The following is a 19,598-nucleotide window of genomic DNA, read 5'->3' as shown; positions in this document are numbered from 1 at the left end:
TACTAATACCGTGCGAGTTTTGTGAGCCAGCTATTGAGGAATGATGCGTCAGAGTATTTGAGCACTGCACTGAGCATGACCATCATGGTGTGAGAGCTTTGCTAATGCGTCTTTGGCAGAATATAAAATCTTAGGTCTAGAAAGCCTTAAGCTGATTCATTTCATTTCTTCCAGATGGATGACGTGATCTGTCCAAGGCCACTCAACTGTTAGTGGTCGAGTTCAGGATATCTAACTCTCCCCCTCTTCCCCTAGTCGGCTGAATAATTCCTCAGCTTCTCTAGTTCCAGTAATTTCCACTGACTTTTGGGTGGTTTAAAAAAAATATTCCTGACACCATGCAGTCATTTTATTGCATCACTGTTTGAAACGGACTTGTTTATTTGTAAATGGTTGTTCCTATCTCGTCTTCCATCTTCCCAAAATATAAACCCAAGAGCAGGCATCTTGTCTGTCTTACTCACTTCAGTCTGAATAGAGCCTTGGGCATAGTAGGTATGTGATCACTTCTGGTAGAATGAATGGATGAGTAGGAGTTGTGATAGTGTCAGAGAGCTGGGATTTTATCCCACCACTGTCAGTAGAATATCAAGCATTGATTGAACCTGTTATATGGTGGACGCTGCTGTAGGCACAGAAATGAACAAGATACTGTGTTCAGCCTCAATGAGTCACAGTCTTAACTACAAATTTAGCAAATGCAGGAGCATCAAACCCAGTTGGGTACAGTAGTGTTCCAATTTTAGTATATGTGCTGCTGAAGCGAGCACGGTACAGTAGTGTTAAACATTTTAATCTGATTGCATGCCCCATTGCTTCCTATGCTTTTGGCGCACATGCTTTGCTCACATTAGTGTCTGATTTGAATGACATTTGAATTCAGGTTTTAGGTTCTGTAGATCAGTGGTCTCTGACCCTGGTTGTTCATCCCCTCACTTGGGAACTTAAGAAAACAAGTCAGTACAGAAATCCAGACTCTGCTCCTGGAGATGATGAATCGATAGGTCTCGGGGGCCTTGAAAGCTGAAGTGAAAAGTGGTAAGGGCACAAACGTTTTCATGAGCAGCCAGATTCTGAGTGTGAGTCTTTGGTCTTCAGACCTGGTCCTGGGCTTCTGTATTAACAGCATCTTCCTATCCTGTCCCAGGTGACTCTGTAAAATCAAATGGTTTGTTTGCTGTCTGTACACATACACTCTCAAGGTCAACATCAAAACATAATACCCAAACTGATCACATGCCCATTTGGCTTGCCTTGTGTCTTTTCACATGAAGGGGATTGGGGTTGGTTGGTAATTGGATTCATCAGATAAATTGAGTATTTATTGCATATTTGGTGACTTATAAAAGAGAATACTTTCTGTATGTGGAATAAGAGATTTGTGGTTTTCCGGGCTCCCTCTTCCCTGATTTGGTGGACAGATAGCCAAGCATACTCAGCAGACCTGAAACTAGGTGAACTGTCAAGACGCTGGCAGTGATAGGTTCCTCTGGGTGGGACTCAGGGCATCCCACTAGCAAAAAGAAGAGGAGGCTTAAGTGATTCCACATTTGGGTTTTAGGTATTGTAATTGCTGAAGTGCTAAATTGGGTGTGACAAATGTTAACAGTTAAATGCCAAGTAGGTTTCATTACTAATCATTGAATAGATGAACTACGTTCCTTAGGTTATGAAATAAACCAAAGACGAAAATGTAGACTCTATCTGGAATTAGAATTCAGATATTCCAGATGTGTTCACGTACATAAAAATGTTTCACTGTGCCAGTTAACTTTACTTGGTGTATTCTGTCAAGGTGATAATGTGTGTGTGGAGGTGCAGAGGGGGCAGAAGCGTGTATGTGGTGGGGGAGGGGAGGTTATGAGAAACTGTGAAAGGGATTAGAACTGGGAAGCAAAGGTTTTTCTTATGGAAATGGTAAAAGATTGCCTTTGGACAACACTCTGCTTTAAACACTAGTGTTAGAGTTAAGTTTTTTCTTGACATTTCTCATAGTATATATATATATATATACACACACACACACACACACACATATACATATATATACACACATATATATTATATGTATACAGACCAGGTTCAATAGATTTCATTCATTGATAACTTGATTGGCTTAATGGAACTTTTTTTTTTTAAATAAAGTGATTTGAATCACAATTAAAACTAAGGCTCCACATCACTGTCTGGGGATGCAGGGACAAATCGGAGGGTGGAATCAGTGACACAGGCAGGGGTATTTGCCTATTTAGCTCACTACTTAATTTCAATATTCAGAACAATACCTTGTGCACAGTAGATATGAAATCACTATTGAATTAGTGAACAAAGGAGGCTATCATAGCCTCTGCTTTCATGCAACTTAACATTCCAGAAGGAGAGACGGACAAGAAATAAGTACAAATAATTAAGTGGGATCAATGGCAGATAGTGATGAGGATAAGAGAGCTGTTTTTGATAGGGTGGCTGAGGTTGGGGCCAGTCTGGGAATGAATCGATGGGAAAGAGCAAGTTGTGTAAAGCTGGAGGAGCAAGTATGACTTGGGGAACTGATATGGGAATGATGAATGATGCCAAGACTTGTTACATTCAGAAAAGATAGTCATGATAAGGAGGGCCAATTTTCTAGTACATGCAGTGGGAGCTAGTTAACAAGGCAGAAGGGATTAAGCAGGAGAATGATATGCTTTGATCTACTTTATTTATTTATTTTAATTTTTAGGTTGTTCTGATTGCTGCAGAGACCACAGAGTGGGCTATGGGACTGTGCAGGCAATAGATGATGGTGGCTTTGCACCAGGGAGATAGCCGTGAAGATGGGGAAACATGGGTAGATTTGGTGTTTTGTAATAGTACAAGTTGCTTGGTGGTCTTACACGCAATACACATGCTTCTGTTTTTTTTTTTTATATATTTTACGATGAGTCTTCTCTAAAATATTGACTTAGGAGACTATAGGCCATAAACAAGAAAGAAATTCTCTTTTGAACTGTGGGGAAATAGAGAGCAGAGAGCGAGATGTGTGTGCTGCTCAGGGCAGTTCACTGCCATTGTTCTGTGGCTTCAGGCACTTTTGACGGCATCCGTGAGGCTCGATGGCAACGCACCCTGTGTAGCTCTTCGCAGATCAGAGCAGAATGAAAACAAAATCAGAAACTTCAGCTCTGCACTTGAATGAGATAGATTTGGAAGGGATTATCACAAATCTAGCCCGTGAGATCATGTGTTTTCTTATAAACACAAATATGTTATGCATTGAGGATTTCCAAATTATTATTCCAGATTCCTCTTGACTACTGTGAATTCAGTGATCCGTTTGGATAGTCTGTGTTATATGAAGTTTTAATAGCTAACAGTCAGAAACAGATTTGGAAGAACATAAAAGCAAACTGAAATGCTAATCGCTGCTACTCTGAAACCATTAACTTTAGGCCGGTTATTCCTGAACTACCGTTGGAACCTAAAATGGCAGAGAGGCTTAGTGTGACTTGAGCACTTGCTATTTAGAAACCTCATCCCAGTGGTAAAAATACACCTTTAACTTCGAGAGTAGGTACATTGGCTTTAAAACCTTCAAGTGCCGGAGGAGGGTGCTCACCCACCCACACCATCACCTGTGGCCAAAGGGAATAAGTCAGGAGAAAATGGCGATCGTGTTGAACGAGGCAAAGCAGAATGTGGGTTCCTTATGATGGAAAATGCGGCTAATGTTTGCTAACTTGATTTGATTTGGATAGTTAAAACCATGCCAGGAAAGGCCCCGGCTAGAGATCCTCTGCTATTCCTCATTTCACAAATAAGGAAATTAATAAGTTGTCTGACACTAAACTCTAGGTATAGATTTTAACTTGTTGCTCAAGTTAAATTGATGAAGAATAATTTTTTCTAATTTTTTTCTTTGTGTGTGTGTGTGTGTGTTAGGTTATGGATAACTTGTTTTCTGGGGAAACCCAATTGTTTATTTAAAGCTTTAGTAAGAATAGCAAATTAATGGTATGTTGGCAGGTGAGACTTTTTTTCCTTATCCTCTCTTTTTTATCCCTGCTTGAAGTCTGTTAGGTTTACCTAATCATACAAACATCTTTCATCAGTAATGTCTCTCTAGCAGACTCGGTGGGTCAAATGAAATTGTAGTTGAATCAGGCTAATAAGTGTGAGCGGGGGTGGGGGGAGCAATGAGTCTCAGCTCCATGGCCAGTGATGGAGTTTCAGGCCAGTCAAGATCACTTGAATTATTTGTTGCTGCTGGTTCACGGAACACCAAATCCAGAAGTGTGCTGTGCAGATCTCCTGCGATCAGGTCCTACTCGTGCGGGCACCTTCGCTTGCGGTCCCACTCGTGTTCTTCCTTCTTGTAGCCACAGGCTTGTGAACATCGAGAAAGGCCATGCATTGCTTTAGAGCAGCCGGATGGTGTGAGGATGAGCAGGAGGATGGAAAGAAGGCTGTGCGTCTTTTCTATCAAGTGTTTGCCTGTCAACATTTGCAAAGTGTGTGTCCTGAATTAGGAGTTCAAAGTCATAGATTTCTGAATTTGGGAAATGATGATAGGTCTTCAGATTTAAAGGTTTTTAAATTCTCTCAGCTTTCTGCTTTCTCTATTCAGCTTCCTGTTCTCTTGTTAACCTCTTTGGCTGTGTGCTATTCTGTTTTTGATGTAAAATTGACCTTTTTCTTGCTTAGCCTCTTATCTCCACTACACCATGTTCTAGAGAAATCCTCCTAGTTGCTGCATATTGTTTTCCCCTCCTTCTGTATTGTGCTTCTTTAGTGTCATGGGAGTGGGTACCTGCCTCCTCAAGCCTCCACCCCGTGAGAGGAAGGAGACTTTGAGTATGTGTCTCCTATTTGTACTTATTTAACCAATACTATGGGTTCTATTAGTAAGTATGCAAATACATATATTTTACCATTCATGCATTTTGTGTAAGCTAAGTGGTGAATAAACTAACTAGATGTCCAATTTTATTTTGGAAACACAGTGTCTAAGTTTAAGACTGCAGGGCATTTGAAATATATTGCAAAGTGATAAAAACTTTTTTTTTCAATTTCTATAGGAGTATTGTGTTTTGGCATAGCAAGGTAAGCTTCTGTTTGCAGTACTGGTGTCCCATATTGGACTGCCAGCTTGAGTCTGGGCTTCTGTTCTTGCAGTATAACTTCATGCTAAGATGCCTGGGAAAGCAGCGGAGGAGGTCCAAGTGCGGGGATCTGTGCCACCTTCGTGCAGGTCATGACTCCTGGCCTCATCTGGCCCTGAGCTCTGGCTTTTGTGACTGTCTGGGGAGTAAACCAGCAGAGGAAAGTTTTCTTTCTTGCTCTGTTTCTCCCTCTCTCTGTTGTCTTGCCTTTCAGATATTTAAGACATTTGAAAAAAAAATCTCCTAAAGGTGTGTGTCTTAAAAATTATTTCATGAACCCTGTCAAAATTGCTTACCTGTATATGCTCGGCTGCAAAAAGACGAGTCACCAAGATAACCTTCAGAGTACTTTGTGTACTGGGTTACAGCCTGAATTGAATCTGATGGGTGGGAGAGATACCCTGGAAATGGAACCATTGGCATCCCTGTGGGTGTAGTATCCCCAGCCGGGACAGCTGTGACAAACTGCAGCATGAGTTCTTGTTCAGATACACAGGCATTTCCCCTCTCTCCCTTTCCCGCCCCCTCCCGCATGCACACACACACACACACACACACACACCCTCGGCTCAGGAGCTAGCTTGTTTTCCAAGATCAACAAGTATTCCTTTCCTCTTTGGAGAGCTGTCACGAAGAAGCTCTGTGGTTTTAACTTAATGCAAGTATTTCTCTGCATCCTCAGCCTAGAAAAAGCTTTACATTTCTTTTTGGAATTTGAGGAAAGTTTCCTAACTTTGAAGCTTGAGGACACTCTCATATCTGATTAGGTAACCGTTCATATTTCTGCTACTCTGATTTCACGATGCCAGAAGCCCCTCCATGATTGCTCACTGTGGAGAGCCGTATGTGGCCTGAAGATCAATCCAACTTAGAAATCGTGTCAGTTGCTTGTGAGCTTCTTCTTAAACTGATTTCTTCCAGTTTTCAGTGTTCTTCCTTTTTTCCTTTGTGACCCTCACACACTGTTCATAATGTTTGGAATACTTTCTTTCCTTAAAATTGTGGTAAAATACACATAACATAAAATTTGCCACTCTAACCACTAATTATAATATTATTTATGGGCTGCAGTGTGATGTAGCAGTGCTTGTATCCAGTGTGTCCTGATTAAACAGGTTCATCAGCATTTTGCCTCCTTTGGCATGCATTTAGGATGGGAGGCTTGGAGTTTTTGCCTGTTGCTCAGGTCAACAGCATTAAGTATATTCACATTATTTTGTAATTATCACCGCCAGCCATCTCCAGAACTTTCTTTGTCATTTCATACTCAGCTGTGTCCATTGTGTAGTAAATCCTAATTCCCACAATTCCCTACTTTCTGCTTTTGTGGGTTGGACTCTTCTAGATATCTCATGTAAATAGAAATATTCTGTTTTTTTGGTGAATGCCTTGTTTCACTTAAAGTGATGTCTTCAGGATTCATCAGTGCTGTAGCACGACAGAGTTTATTCCATGTTAAGACTAAGTAAAATCCTAGTATTTTTCTTTATCCATTTTCCCATTAATGAGCCCTTGGGTTGCTTTCTCTTTCTGACTGTTGTGAATAATGCCTCTATGAACCTGCATTCAAAGATACCTCCTTGGGTCTCTGTTTTTGCATTTCTTGAGTACAGACTCAAGAATGGGATTGCCAAGTTATAGGGTTGTTCTGCTTTTATTTATTTTTTATGTTGTTTTATTCCTTTTGTGAAATGGCCTGTTACCCATAGTGGCTGTACCGTGTTATATTTCTGCCACAGGGGGCAGTGGTCCCAGGTTCTCCATATGCTTACATTATTTGTTTTCAGGTTTTTTCAGATGGTAACTATTCTAACTGGTGAGAGGTGTTATCCCTAGCATTTCTTACCGCTCTCCGTTTCTTTGCCTAACTTAACCTTGTACTTGCTTGGTTCTTCGCTGAGATGTCTGCTTTCCTGGACAAGCTTCCCCGAGAGCTGGCTCTGCTTGCCTAGGTGAGGCACTGATGTGCCCATCTTGTTGCTTGTATCACAGGCCTTCCATTTGGTTGCAGTTTGCTGGTTTGATGTCTGACCCTTCTGTCCAGTGCTGTGTTGCTTGAGTGGAAGTGCTGTGTCATGATGACTGTTGTCTCCTCGGTACCTGACTGTCCTTAGTGGGGAATGTCCTCTGCTCCTTCGGGTTTCCGTAAACATCTGCCTGATTTGTACTCTAGGCTTTGCAGGCAAGATTTGTGAATTAATTTTTTCGCTTTATAGTCTTGAACCAGGGATTTTGTGTCTAAATTTTGGTTTTTACTTCTGTAAAATGGGACTTTTGATGATTTGCCTCATCCTTGGAAGAATTTTTGTACAGATCAGACTGTAGCAGAGAAGAAGCTGTCTCCCACAGTCTATCAATGTGAATGAAATGAAGGAGGAGAAGAAGCAAGGGACTAGAACTCAGACACTTTAGTCTGGCTGCTGATGACATTAACTTAACATTAAAAACCAGGAGAGGCTGATCTGAGGAAGCCAGGAAAGGAAAATGTTGACTTTGATTTTGATCTTATTGAATCTCAGGTTCAGGTGGGGACTTTCATGTTGTAATATCCTGGAGACAGTTTTAAATATAGGTTTAGGCTAGAGATGAGGATTTGAGAGTTATCTGTAATGAACTCATTTTAAGAAGATGAGATTGCCTAAAGGAAGAATGTTTTTAGAGAGTGGAGGAAGCGTAGGCAATGTCTGTATTAAAAGGCAGAGGAGGAAGGAAGATCTGAAATCTGAAGTGGAGAATGAGAAGGGAACCTAGAGTGGAGTAATAAAAAGGAGGAAAGCATATAAAAACCATAGGCACAGGGGATTTTTCAGAACAAGATGCAGATAATCCCGCCCAGTGCTTCCCTGATGACTGAGAAGGGGATGCTGGGATTCGGCAGGTGGGAGTCTGCCATTGGCCTTGGGAAGAATTGAGAATGGTGGTGTAGAACCAGATGCTGGTACCTACTGGGGCAAAAGTGGCAGTAGGAGTTCTGGGAATGTACCTTAAACTTCTCTTCAAGAAATGTTGTAGGAAAAGAAAGCATGCAGATACACTGAAGCGGTGCTAGTTAAGTGCCATGTTCAAGTCCCCACACCTCCTAAGTGGCGGGGGCGTGGTTTGAAGCAATAAGTTCTAGTTCTGGAATTTGTGCTGGTGGAGCCTACTTACATAGACGTTTAGTATCTGCAGTTAAGTAACACAGGAGCAAGCTTGGTCGTCCGTTTATTATGTTCCTATTGGGCATTTTGTACCTTAGAGAATTAGAAAATAACCCATGTGATGGTTTTAAGCCTTGGCATATTTGCAGAAGGGTAATTTCTTGTTCTTTTTTTTTTTTTAAATGAGATAACCAATAGTGGTAATTTATCATTAGTGAGTAATTGGAAGAGGAAGCTTGAGAACATACAGTGCACATTTGAAATAAGGGTAAATATCTGCTGATGTAGTTAGAGCGAGGCAATGCTTCTCTCAGAAGAAATTGACATAACAAACAATTGACGCCCCAGAATCCTGGGAATCAATTAATGAAAGCAAAAAGGTATCTACTTTGAATTATAAATCTCTCAATAACTGTTTATTAAGTAAGTTGTTCTTTCAGATATGCTTGTGGAAATGTTTTTACTGCTACTATAAAAAAACTTAACAGTTTGGCGTAGTTGCATGACCAGCTAAGAGATTTTTGTTATTACTGTTCAAGTAACACATCATGTCTTGTATAATTCAGTTGTGCTTACGTGAGGGGAAGTATTTAATATCTGATTATGCAGTGTTTGCTTTGGACACAGCAGAGAGCCAGAGAGGGGCAGTTGAGAGCGAAGGATTATTAAATGGGCACTTGCCGAGGTCACTCACTGCGGACCTGACTGTGACATGGTTTCCCCATGGCAGATTGTTTGATCAGTGCTTACTGGTTAAACCTTTGTAAAATTACACAGAAAAATGAGATCTTGCTAGTCCCACTGCAATTACTTATGATTGGGTTGCTAGCAGCAAAGTGTTAAGTTTGATCACACTAATGCTAAACTGACCACAACTCGTGACTCTGAGAATTCTGTCCTCTGATCTTTGAATAGTTTTATCATTCCTTGGAAGAACTTATCAGTGAAGAATTGAAAGTTTTACATATATACATCTAGGGCCTGGTGCAATAGTCTAGTGGCTAAAATCTCACCTTGCATGTATCAGGATCCCACATGGGCGCTGGTTTGTATCCCAGCTACTCTACTTCCCATCCAGCTCCCTGCTTGTTGCCTTGGAAAGTAGTATAAGTTGGCCCAAAGCCTTGGGACCCTGCACCTATGTGGGTGGCCTAGAAGAAGCTCTTGGCTCCTGGTTTTGGATAGGCTCAGATCTAGCCAAGGCAGCAACATGGGGAGTGAACCAGTGGATAGATCTTTCTGTCTGTATCTCTCTGTAAATCTGACTTTCCAATTAAAATAATTAATACATCTTTTTAAAAGATACTTCTGATACCATTAACAGATATGAGACTATTCAACATTTCTTCTTATTGAAGATATGCTATCCATCACGTACATTCACATTGTTGTGTCCATTCTTTTATTTCTAACCAATTTATTTCTTTGTATTTTAATTGAACTTCTTCTTTGTTGTGTATGGTTAGATATTACATTAAAAATCCAGTCTGATTGTCTCTGCTTTTTAACTGAATTGCTTTGATTGTTTAAATGTTTTGATTTAATTCTACCATTTAGTGATTTGTGTTTTTGTCTGTTTTTAAAATCTATTTCTGTTTTTGTAGATTGTCTTTTTATGATTCTACTTTATTCTTTTTGTTGGCTTATTACCTATAACCCTGTTTTGTTACCTTAATGTTTGTTTTAAGATTTTTAGAATTCATCTTTTTGTTTAACTTTTTATGATTTATTTTTATTGGAAAGGCAGATTTACAGAGAGGATACACAGAAATATCTTCCATCCAGTGGTTCACTCCCCAAGTGGTCCTAATGGCTGGAGCTGAACCAATCTGAAGCCAGGAGCTTCTTCCTGGTCTCCCACATGTATGCAGGGTCCTGAGACTTTGGGCTGTCCTATACTGCTTTGCAAGTCACAAGCAGGGAGCTGGATGGTATGTGGAGCAGCCGAAACTTGAATTGACACACATATGTGATCCCAGTGCATGCAAGACGAGGATTGAGCCACTGAACCACTGTGGTGGGCCTGATTTGTCTTTTTCTTAACCAGATGTTCCTTGAATTAGCATTATTGCACCTCATCTATAGCGCAAGAATATTAGAACAATATACTTCCATTTCTTCTAGTGGTTATGCTGTTATCGTCATAGATTTTACCTTTACATATTTTATAAACTCTACAATATAATATTTTTAGTCTACCTTTCTAAACATGTAAATTGTGGAGAGTAAAGTCTTTTGTGTTTTTCATGTGGTTACTGTTTCTTATGGTTTACATTCCTTTATGTAAATTCAGATTTGTATCTAGTGTTATTTTCCTTCTGATTGAAGGTCTATTAGTATTGAATTCTTTCTGTGTTTATGTATCCAGAAGTATTTATTTTGCTGTTGTTTTTGAAAGGTGTTATGGCATTTCTCCACCATTTTCTAGTAATGTTCTTTTCACAGGATTTGTTATTGATCTCATGATATTAATCCTGGATAGATAGTATGTCTTCTCATTGCTTTCAAAATTTTCTCTTTTTCTTTGCTTTGAACTAACTTTCATTTTGGTGTATGTTGGTATTGTTTTCATCACTTTTCTTTGTGTTAGATACTTTGAACATCTTGCATCTGTGAGCTTATGTATTTTTTTTTCAATCAAAATTGGAAAATGTTTGACCCTGGTTTGTCTTACTCACAGTCTCCCACCCCTCCTCGGTGATCCCTTGTTTAACTGCTGGAAGTCACCCTACAACTCAACGGTGCTCTGTTGGTTTTTCCTGTCATTTTTCTCGCTTTCATTTAGCTCACTTCCCTTCCTGTCTCTGGAGTCATTCTTCCTTTTTTTATGATGACAAATTGGAATCCTCTACAGTGTGTCTTTCATCTCAGACATTGAGATTTTCCTCTTTGAAAGCCTGTTTAATTTCGTTCTTTTTAGCTTTCTGCCTTTCCCCCAAGTTGTAGAACTTGGGAATGACAAAAATTGTTGTAATCCCTGTTTTAATGTGTTGCTCCACTGATTCTGTCATCTGTGCCATTTGGGGGCTGGTTCAATTTATTGTTGTTTCTCTTCATTATCAGTCATGCTATCTTGCTCTGTAGTCTGCTTTTACCTCCCAAGCCTTGTAGTTTTTGATTGACAAAATATTATAAATTTTAATATGTGCATGCTAGAGTTTGTTCTTTGTTCTTGAAGTAAGGCAGAACTTTGTTAGGAACTCATTTTTAGTTACTTGGGAACAGTTTGATCCTTTCAGATCTTACTTTGAAGCTTTGTTGGGAAGGAACAGAATGGGGATATTGAGTCAGAGGTTGGCTTTGCCCCACTCAGATCTCTGGGCAGTCTTTCTGCTTCCTTGTATCTCAGGAGATTACGTAATATGTCTGAACTTTTGGTTTGCCACAGTAGAGGATTATTATTGAAAGCAGAACAAGAGATACTAAATCAGAATAGCCAAGATATCTTTTTGAATGCTTTGTCTTGCTATTCAAGCTATCGGGACTTGAGGGTTCAAGAGTAGTGATTGAAAGTTGGATAAAAGTGAAATAGATTTTAATTGGAAAATTGAAAAAAAAAACTGTGCTGTCTAGGTTATATGCAAGTGAAAAATTAAATAGTTGTGGGAAGATGTGATTACTCTTGTCCTTCTGGATGGTGTAGCTGAGTATCCTGGGCGTGGCCTTATCAATAGTAGTTGGGAATTGCAAATGTGAGTTGTGACTGTGTCATGGCCAGCAGACAATCTGTTGTGTATTCACTTCCTGTCTTGGGATGGGCCTTCGTTTCTTCAGCTGCGCTAAAATTTTATGACTTTGTTATATTAAAACTAGGGTGATTTAATAGAGGCATCTATCTGTTGAACAACTTTGAGGGTTTTTGTACACTGCTCCTGAAGTTCATGCAGACAGATAAACATCCAGCTTCATGAAGTAGGATTAGTCCAGGACCTAAGGTATAATCTGATAGGTGCGTGTCAGTTCCTTTCTAGATGGTTTGTATATAGTCTTAAGAAATTTGTATATGGATTTCAAGCTTTTCTTGCTTCAAAATAAACCCCCCCTTTTTTCCTGTTTTTCCATAAAATCCTAGAAATACTTTCAGTAAATGGTCCTTGTCCAAACAAATTAATAAGAGTGACAACAAATGGTTGTCAACGTGACTGAAGCTTTTTCTATGCTACATAATGTTCCTCAATCTTATGTGTTTTTTCATTTGAGTTTACCAAGCGGAAGACAGGAAGGCAGTCAGACTGTGTTTGTGGTAGAGTAGGCCTTGGGACTCAAACTTCAGCCCCTTGTTGTACAAACAATCCCCCCCCCGCCCCCGCTGAAGCGCTATTTGCCTATTATCTTCATGGTTTACAATTGACAAGATGTCCTAATAATTATGATTGATTTTATTTTTATCTTCAAAACCTTGTGATGAACAGTTTTTACTAATGAGGAAATTAAAGTTGGGAGAGGTTGATCCGGGGGGAGGCGTGTATACAACATCTAGAAAGTAATGGAGTCTGCACTCCAAATTCTACTGTCTCCACTAAGTTGTATTTGTTTTTAACATGAAAATAAGACAGGCAATGCTTGGCTTATTGAAATGGTTGGTATTTTGCCCACATTCTGGTTAAATATAAATATACGTGCATCTGTGGAATGTGTAGTTATTCTGCTTTTGGTTGAACTATTTCGTACTGACCTTTGTGGTGGCGGCCTGGGTATGCCTTCCTCACACTCACACCCTGCTTAAGGATGTGTCTGTGTGTCTGCTTCCTGTTTGAAACCCTCACATGATCATGATGATTTTTCACATGGTCATTGATTACCTTCATATGTGACTATATTTTGAAAAGACACAGATAACAAAATGAAATTGTGACTGAACCTAGCACACTCAGGTATATCATGTAAAATGTATTATGGGCAGATGATGAATGCAGACTAGTGTGTTCAAGCAGCACATGTGTGGAGGCTGGAGATGCAGCAGCAGGGAGATGCAATCCAGTTAACCTTTCTAAATAATTGCTGTAAGATTTTCAAACCGGATCTCCACTTGGTAACATACATGAGCTCAAATATAGCTTGATTTTCTTTTTAAATTGATTTATTTATGTGAAAGTCACAGTTACAAAGACAGGGGGAGAGACATCTTTCATCTGCTAGTTGTCTCCTAAATGGCTGCCACAGCTTGTGCTGGGCAAGGTGGAAGTGAGAAATCAGGATCTTTAACCAGGTGGCAGGGCCCCAGGCACTTGGGATATCTTCTGTTGCTTTCCCAAGCCGTTAGAGGGGAGCAGGGGTGGAAGTGGAATGCCTGGGACACAAACTAGTCTCCATATGGGATGCCAGAGTCACAGCTCATGGCTTATCCCACTATGCCACAATACTGGCAGCACAGCTTAACTTCTGGTGGTGAATAGGCTTCTGAGGGGCTGGAGTAAAGTTCCCGATACCAGCTTGCGTTCTTGGTTGTTTTTCACTTGTAAAACATTTCAGATAAGGTCATATCCTTTTCCCCCGGCTGGAGCTTTGGAACTGGGCGGTGACTGGCATGGAGGGGGTCTCGGTGTGCTCCTCCTTCCAGACATCAGAGCTACAGCTCTGCCCTCTGTCCAGCTTTCAGTGTCACATTTGTGAGCATCTTGGTGGAACTGACACTCATGTGAGTGCAAGGAAGTGCGCAAGCAGAGCCGCTTGCTGCAGGACCCAGCAGTGTGCGTTTGCTGCACGTCAGGCCGAGGAGCAGCAGTTAGCTGGATCTGGCAGTCACTTGTGAGCTCCTTCTGCCTGCAGTCCCGAGTGTCTTCTGAGGGGGTGTGTGTTTACCCACTGGTTGGCATTTCGCAGGATGGAATTCTCTGAGCCAGTTTCCACACCTTCCTCCAGATTCACTCTTCAGCATGCTGGTCTGCAGTGGCTTCCTAAATCCATACTTGAGCTTATGCTAAAGTACGGACAAAGGGATGTCCTTTCTAAAGCAGAAGCCCATAGTTGTGTCTTTTCTCTCTTCTTGTGGAATTCCATGTTAAGAAATAGTAATATATTTAAACTGGTCACAGGTAATATATGGAGTAGCTATGTATTTATGTAGCTCAAATCACAAAATAATATATGGTTAGATGTTTTTGGTATTGCTGCTCTGACCCTGCACTTGTCTAGTCTTTGTCATCTCTCCTTGTGGCCATTGGTGAAAGGAGATCGTGCCAGAGCAGGTTACTCACTGTATAAAGAAAGTGGCCATTGGAGTAGGTGTGGGCTGGCATCCAGTTTGTGTTTACCAAGCCATCCTCCATCAGGTGGAGTTCCGTTGGGCCAGAACAAAGAGGACCATTTGCCGATCCTTGCAGAAGTGGCTTACCGGCTGATAATATCCTTGACGATGTATTTTGTTGCAGTTTCATCTGAAAACCTGTTGTTTCTGCCATTGTTATTGTTTCCTTACAAATCCTGTATCTCTTGTTTGCTTATGTGTTTCTCTACCTGTGTATATACCCATTTATGCCATTTTATGTCATGTCCAGGCAAATTCCATGTAGGCTGGAGTGTAAGATCATTCATTCTTGGAAAAAGCCCCTCAGAAGGAAGAAGCCACCTCATATGTGTTTGATGTTGTGTAAGGTGCTTTGTAGTATAGGATTGTCTGTAAGTTACTGTGTTTGGGTTCTTTGGGAACACTAGCTTCTTGAAATGACCTTAGACAGTGTTAGCTGTGGATGCTTGAAAAGTGTTACTTCATAAACTATAAAAGAAAATAAACCAAGGACGACTAATATAGACTTAGTAATCATTGTGGAGATGGAAGATCATTTTGAAAAAGAAATACTCTAAGTGAATATGATCATAAGTGCATAATTACATGATGAATCAGTATTCTGAATATCCTAACATGCAAATAGATGCTTGAGACAAGGTTTATATTTCCAGTATAGTATTATAGTAGGATTTGAAAACTACTGCATCTCAAACAGATCGTACATATAAGAAGATTTGTTCTGGAAAACTGTATTGGATGGCTCCAAGGGGACTGACTAAGTCCCTGATGTCAAATATATATGACAAAAATTAAATCATACTCAATCTAGGAGTGAATGCAGCCACTATCTCAAAATGTTTCATGTAAAGTTTCATTAAAAATATGTGCGTTAGGAATTTATAATTTATAAATTATAATTTATAATTGACATTTGGCCGATTTCTGTGTCTAAAAGTTTATGTATTCAAGCTAAGTGAGCTTTGTGTTTTCTAACTGGGAGAATGAGATGCTGCTTTCTGTTTGGGTCATTTTATACTCAGTCTATCGTTGTTATTTCTCTTTGCAGAAGTTGCGGCTTCTTGAGGAGCTTGAAGACACTTGGCTCCCTTATGTGACCCCTAAAGATGATGAATTCTACCAACAGGTGAGACGCTATGATGGTTTCATCGGTTTTTGGTGATGTGCTCTGATCTCTCTGTGCTGTCTCTGAGAAGGCTGCACACAGGCAGAAGGGTCACTCCGTGTCTCTTCATCACCTACAGAGCACACAGATTTTCTCTCCCTCTGTTTTTTGTTGTGAGCTTAGTGCTTCAGCACATAGGACTTGTTTTATTTCCTCACACTTTTTGTTACTTTTTGGCTTCTGTTCAAGGTGATTTTTAAAAAAATTATTTCATTTTATTTGAATATGGGAGAGGGAGAAACTAGCAGAGAGAGATCATTCATCTGCTGGTTCACTCCCCAAATGCCTGTGATAGTTGGGGATTGACCATGCTAAATTCAGGAGCCTGGAATCCATCCATTTCTCCCCCATGGATGGAAGGGAATCAAGAGCTTTACCCACAACCCTTCATCTCCCAGAGTATGCATTAGCAGGAAACTAGGTTGGAAGTGGAGTAACTGGGACTTGAACCAGGCACTTTGATGTGGGATGCAGGTGTCCCACACTGTGAGTTAACTTCTGCATCAAATGATCTTCTCTACTCAACGCTATTTCTAATGTATAGAACGAGCCATTCATTGTTCCTTCTGCCAATTTGGAAGGTCAATTAAGCATCACCCTCTTTGTGAAAATTTCCCCAGTTCTTCTTACCTACAGCCAAGCTGATTCCACTCTATCCTTTGGTATTATACCTTGTAACTAACTCTGTTCTATCACTCTTCACTTGGTATTATAATTCTGTGACTTTGTCTCTGAATTAGCACTTTTTCAATTGAAATGACAAAAATTCAAAATAAACTCTTTGTGATCAAAAATTGGGAATTTGTTGATTTGATTTAGATGTCTAGGAGGACATGTATGACTCTAACCCCTCAAGAGATATCATTGTGTTACTCCTTTTCTCTCTCTCTCTCTTTTTTTTTTTTGGCTTAGCTCTGTGTGACTTCATACTAAGTAGGCTGTCACCTGACAGCCTGAGGGACCTTTAACATCTGGGATCTTAGAAGAAGCTTGGTGAGATCTTTTTTCAATGGTTCCATCACATTTTGCGGGGAATGATCTTGGTCTTGTTTGAGCCACATGCCTGTCGTGCAACCAGTCATTGACTCAGAAGAGTGGGATATTCCTGTTTGCCTGGCCGAGGCCATGTACTCTGTCTTAGAGTTGGATTGAATGCAGCATTCCCACCCATACTACACAGTCTGTGTGTCAGACATGACTGACTCTCCCAAAGCGAGATTGGACTCCTTTTTACTATGAGGAAGGATTAGGCAAACTTGGCAGGCAAAAGAGAATGAATTCTTACGTATTTTTCCCTGTTGGCACTTGGGATGTATTAATTAGGCCATGGTGTCCCTTTGTCTCATGCCTCCTTAGATAGCAGATTCTCAGTAACCAAGGAAGGAAGAGAAGAAAAAAGTTACTCATCTTGAGTCCAGGTCTGCTAGTTCATTATCATTTCTAGAACATTGACTTTCATCCCCTACCTCATTGGATCTTTGCTCTTTGACCTAATGAGTCCTCTTATGGATATTCCTGAGTTTTTGCTTTGCTCCTCACAATCCTTGACTCTGTAGTGTTTTTCAGAGCAAGATAGAAATCTAAGCACGTCTTCCCTCTGCTTGACGTCCCACAGCGACTGTTCATTATCCACCACCGTGTCTTCCCCCTTGGCACCCAGACTGGATATATGCAGTTTCTTAGACTAGCTATGCAGTTTCCTGTTTGGGGCTTTCCTTCTGTCCCCTGAAGCCTCTGTTGTCATGCCTCACACTCCTTAGCTGGCTCTTCAGTGAACTTCCGTGTTCGGAATCACTCACATGGCGTCGTCTGCACAATGCTTCCCTTCCACCCAGCTCAGAGTGTAGGCTCAGCTCCCCTGTTGTACTTGGTCTGTGCCCTTACTAGCATTCATCTTACTTGGTTATATTGGCTTTCCTATATGCCTATTTCCCCTCATCCTCTGCATGTTGTTCAGTGCCTGGAACCTAGCAAGCACTTCGTTTGCTTGTTTGAGTGAATGAGCAGCTTTTGTGTACGCTAAAAACACATTTATATAATTATGAATTTAGTGTGATTTGATCTTTGCTTTTGCTCACAGAGATGCTTCCCCAGGGAGGTGGTATTTGGAAAGATGTAGAGAATATATACAGAATTATGGCCTGGGGTGTGCTCCTTTTAGCTTTCCTGGTTTTTCAGTGATCTGCAGTGACTGCATTGTTTTAGAGTCAAGGAAAATAAAAAATTTTTTCAAGGGTGAAATAAGTTAGCCCACAAAGTTTGGTTGGTTCTGAAATGCTTGCTAATATTTTCATAGGTAAAAGCCTTTCTGGTATGGTTACATGCACAGTTACAAAGCAGCTGCTGAGCCATTTCAGCTTTTGTATTGTGAAAGTAGTACATGAAGAATTAAATACAAAAGGTTATCAGGCTGCTGCGCTCTGAACCAGCCATCCAGGGAGGGACAAAAGGAAACCTAAATGCAAACAGAACAGAGTTCAAGGCTTCGCTTTTATTTTTCCCGGATCCATACTAAACTCTGTTATCAATATCTAATCATGTTAAATACACCTTATCATAAGGCTTAGTGTTTCAATCAAACCTTGCTGAAAAGAAAATCTGTAGTGAAAATACTGTAAAATGAAAAACAATTATTCATTTGAAAGGTGGACAGAGACAGAGAGACGGGTTAGACAAGTAGATAGATGTTCATCCGCTGGTTCTCCACAGTAGCTGACCCTGGGAATTCAATCCAGGTTTCCTATGTAGGTGGCAGGACCGCAACTACTTGAGCCATTCCTACTGCCTCCCAGGTTGTGCAGTAGCAGGCAGGTGGCATCCGAAGTGGAACTGGGACTCACAGCCAGGTCCACTGATACTGAATGTGGGTGTCCTATCTGGTGGCTTAGCCACAAGGCTGAATGCCTGCCCCGTGAAAATACTTTTAATGACATGAATACATGCTCTAATTCCAACTGCCTACACAGCGACTCTACCTGGAAGTCTCACAGGTACATCTGACTCAGTGTGATGTGTACTACTGACTTAAATAAATATTATTACTTAAACAGATGTATGTAGCTCCCTCACTCTGTGCCAGGCAAACTCTTAGTCATTAGAGAAGACGTTGTAAAAACAGCAACAAAAGACTCCTGCCTACTTAGAGCTTAGTTTTTACCGAGTGGGTGGTGTGGGAATACCTGGACCTTGTAGAGGCATAGGATGAAGCCATGCAGATACTTGCAGGAAGAATGATCTGGGCCAGGGAACAACAAAGCCTCCGAGGTGGGTTTGAAAGGAAGAGCACCCGAGGCTAGCATCTGGCATGGAGGGAGCGGTGGGGAGAACAGAGGTGATGAGATCCGAGAACGATAGGCCCAGTTCTACAAGAACATGCAGTCTGAGGTCAGAATGTTGGCTGTTAACCTGGAGATGAGGAGGTGTGTGTAGGTTTGAAACACATGTGGGACAGGGTGTGGCTTAGAGTTCAGTGCAGACCCACTTCCCAAGGCTGCCCTGTCCTGATCTCCAGACGTTGCTGTCCTCGGTTCCTCCCTGTTGCTCCTGCCCCCGCCGTTTGTCACCTCTTCAGCCATCTCTCAGGTTGTTTTGTCTTTTCCAGTCCTACAGATGCCATCTGAGGTCAGGTTCCATTTGTTGTCTTCCACCTACACAGTTGTAGCATTCACCTAGTTGATGTTCTGGTGTGTTCCCTAGTTGCCATCTGAAGTGTGTTCCCATGAGCCGGTCTGACTTGTACCTTCTTGTTTAACATATCTTGTTGAGTCTCTGTTGCTGCTCAAGTAAAGTTCAAACTCCTCGGCCTACCTCTCCCGTAAGGCTGTTGACTGACCATATGATCCAGCCTACTTCTGTTATCTGCTCTTTGCCTCATGTGGCATCACCCTTAACCTCCTCTCCTACAA

The 19,598-nt window shown here is 40.9% G+C and overlaps 1 protein-coding gene across 1 annotated transcript in view; it reads left to right on the top strand.

Annotated features, from left to right (window-relative positions):
- The window catches only part of FTO (FTO alpha-ketoglutarate dependent dioxygenase), a 381,816-nt gene that overhangs the window by 79,610 nt on the left and 282,608 nt on the right, over positions 1–19,598 (top strand). The window contains exon 2 of the mRNA XM_012926690.2: positions 15,577–15,654. Coding sequence (XP_012782144.2) covers positions 15,577–15,654 — 78 coding nt within the window. The remainder of the gene's footprint in view (positions 1–15,576; positions 15,655–19,598) is intronic.

The sequence above is a fragment of the Ochotona princeps genome, chromosome 16, assembly GCF_030435755.1.
Source record: "Ochotona princeps isolate mOchPri1 chromosome 16, mOchPri1.hap1, whole genome shotgun sequence".
Classification (NCBI taxonomy): Eukaryota; Metazoa; Chordata; class Mammalia; order Lagomorpha; family Ochotonidae; genus Ochotona; species Ochotona princeps.
Note: the sequence above shows the minus strand (reverse complement) of the source record. Positions and strands in the feature narration are given on the sequence as shown.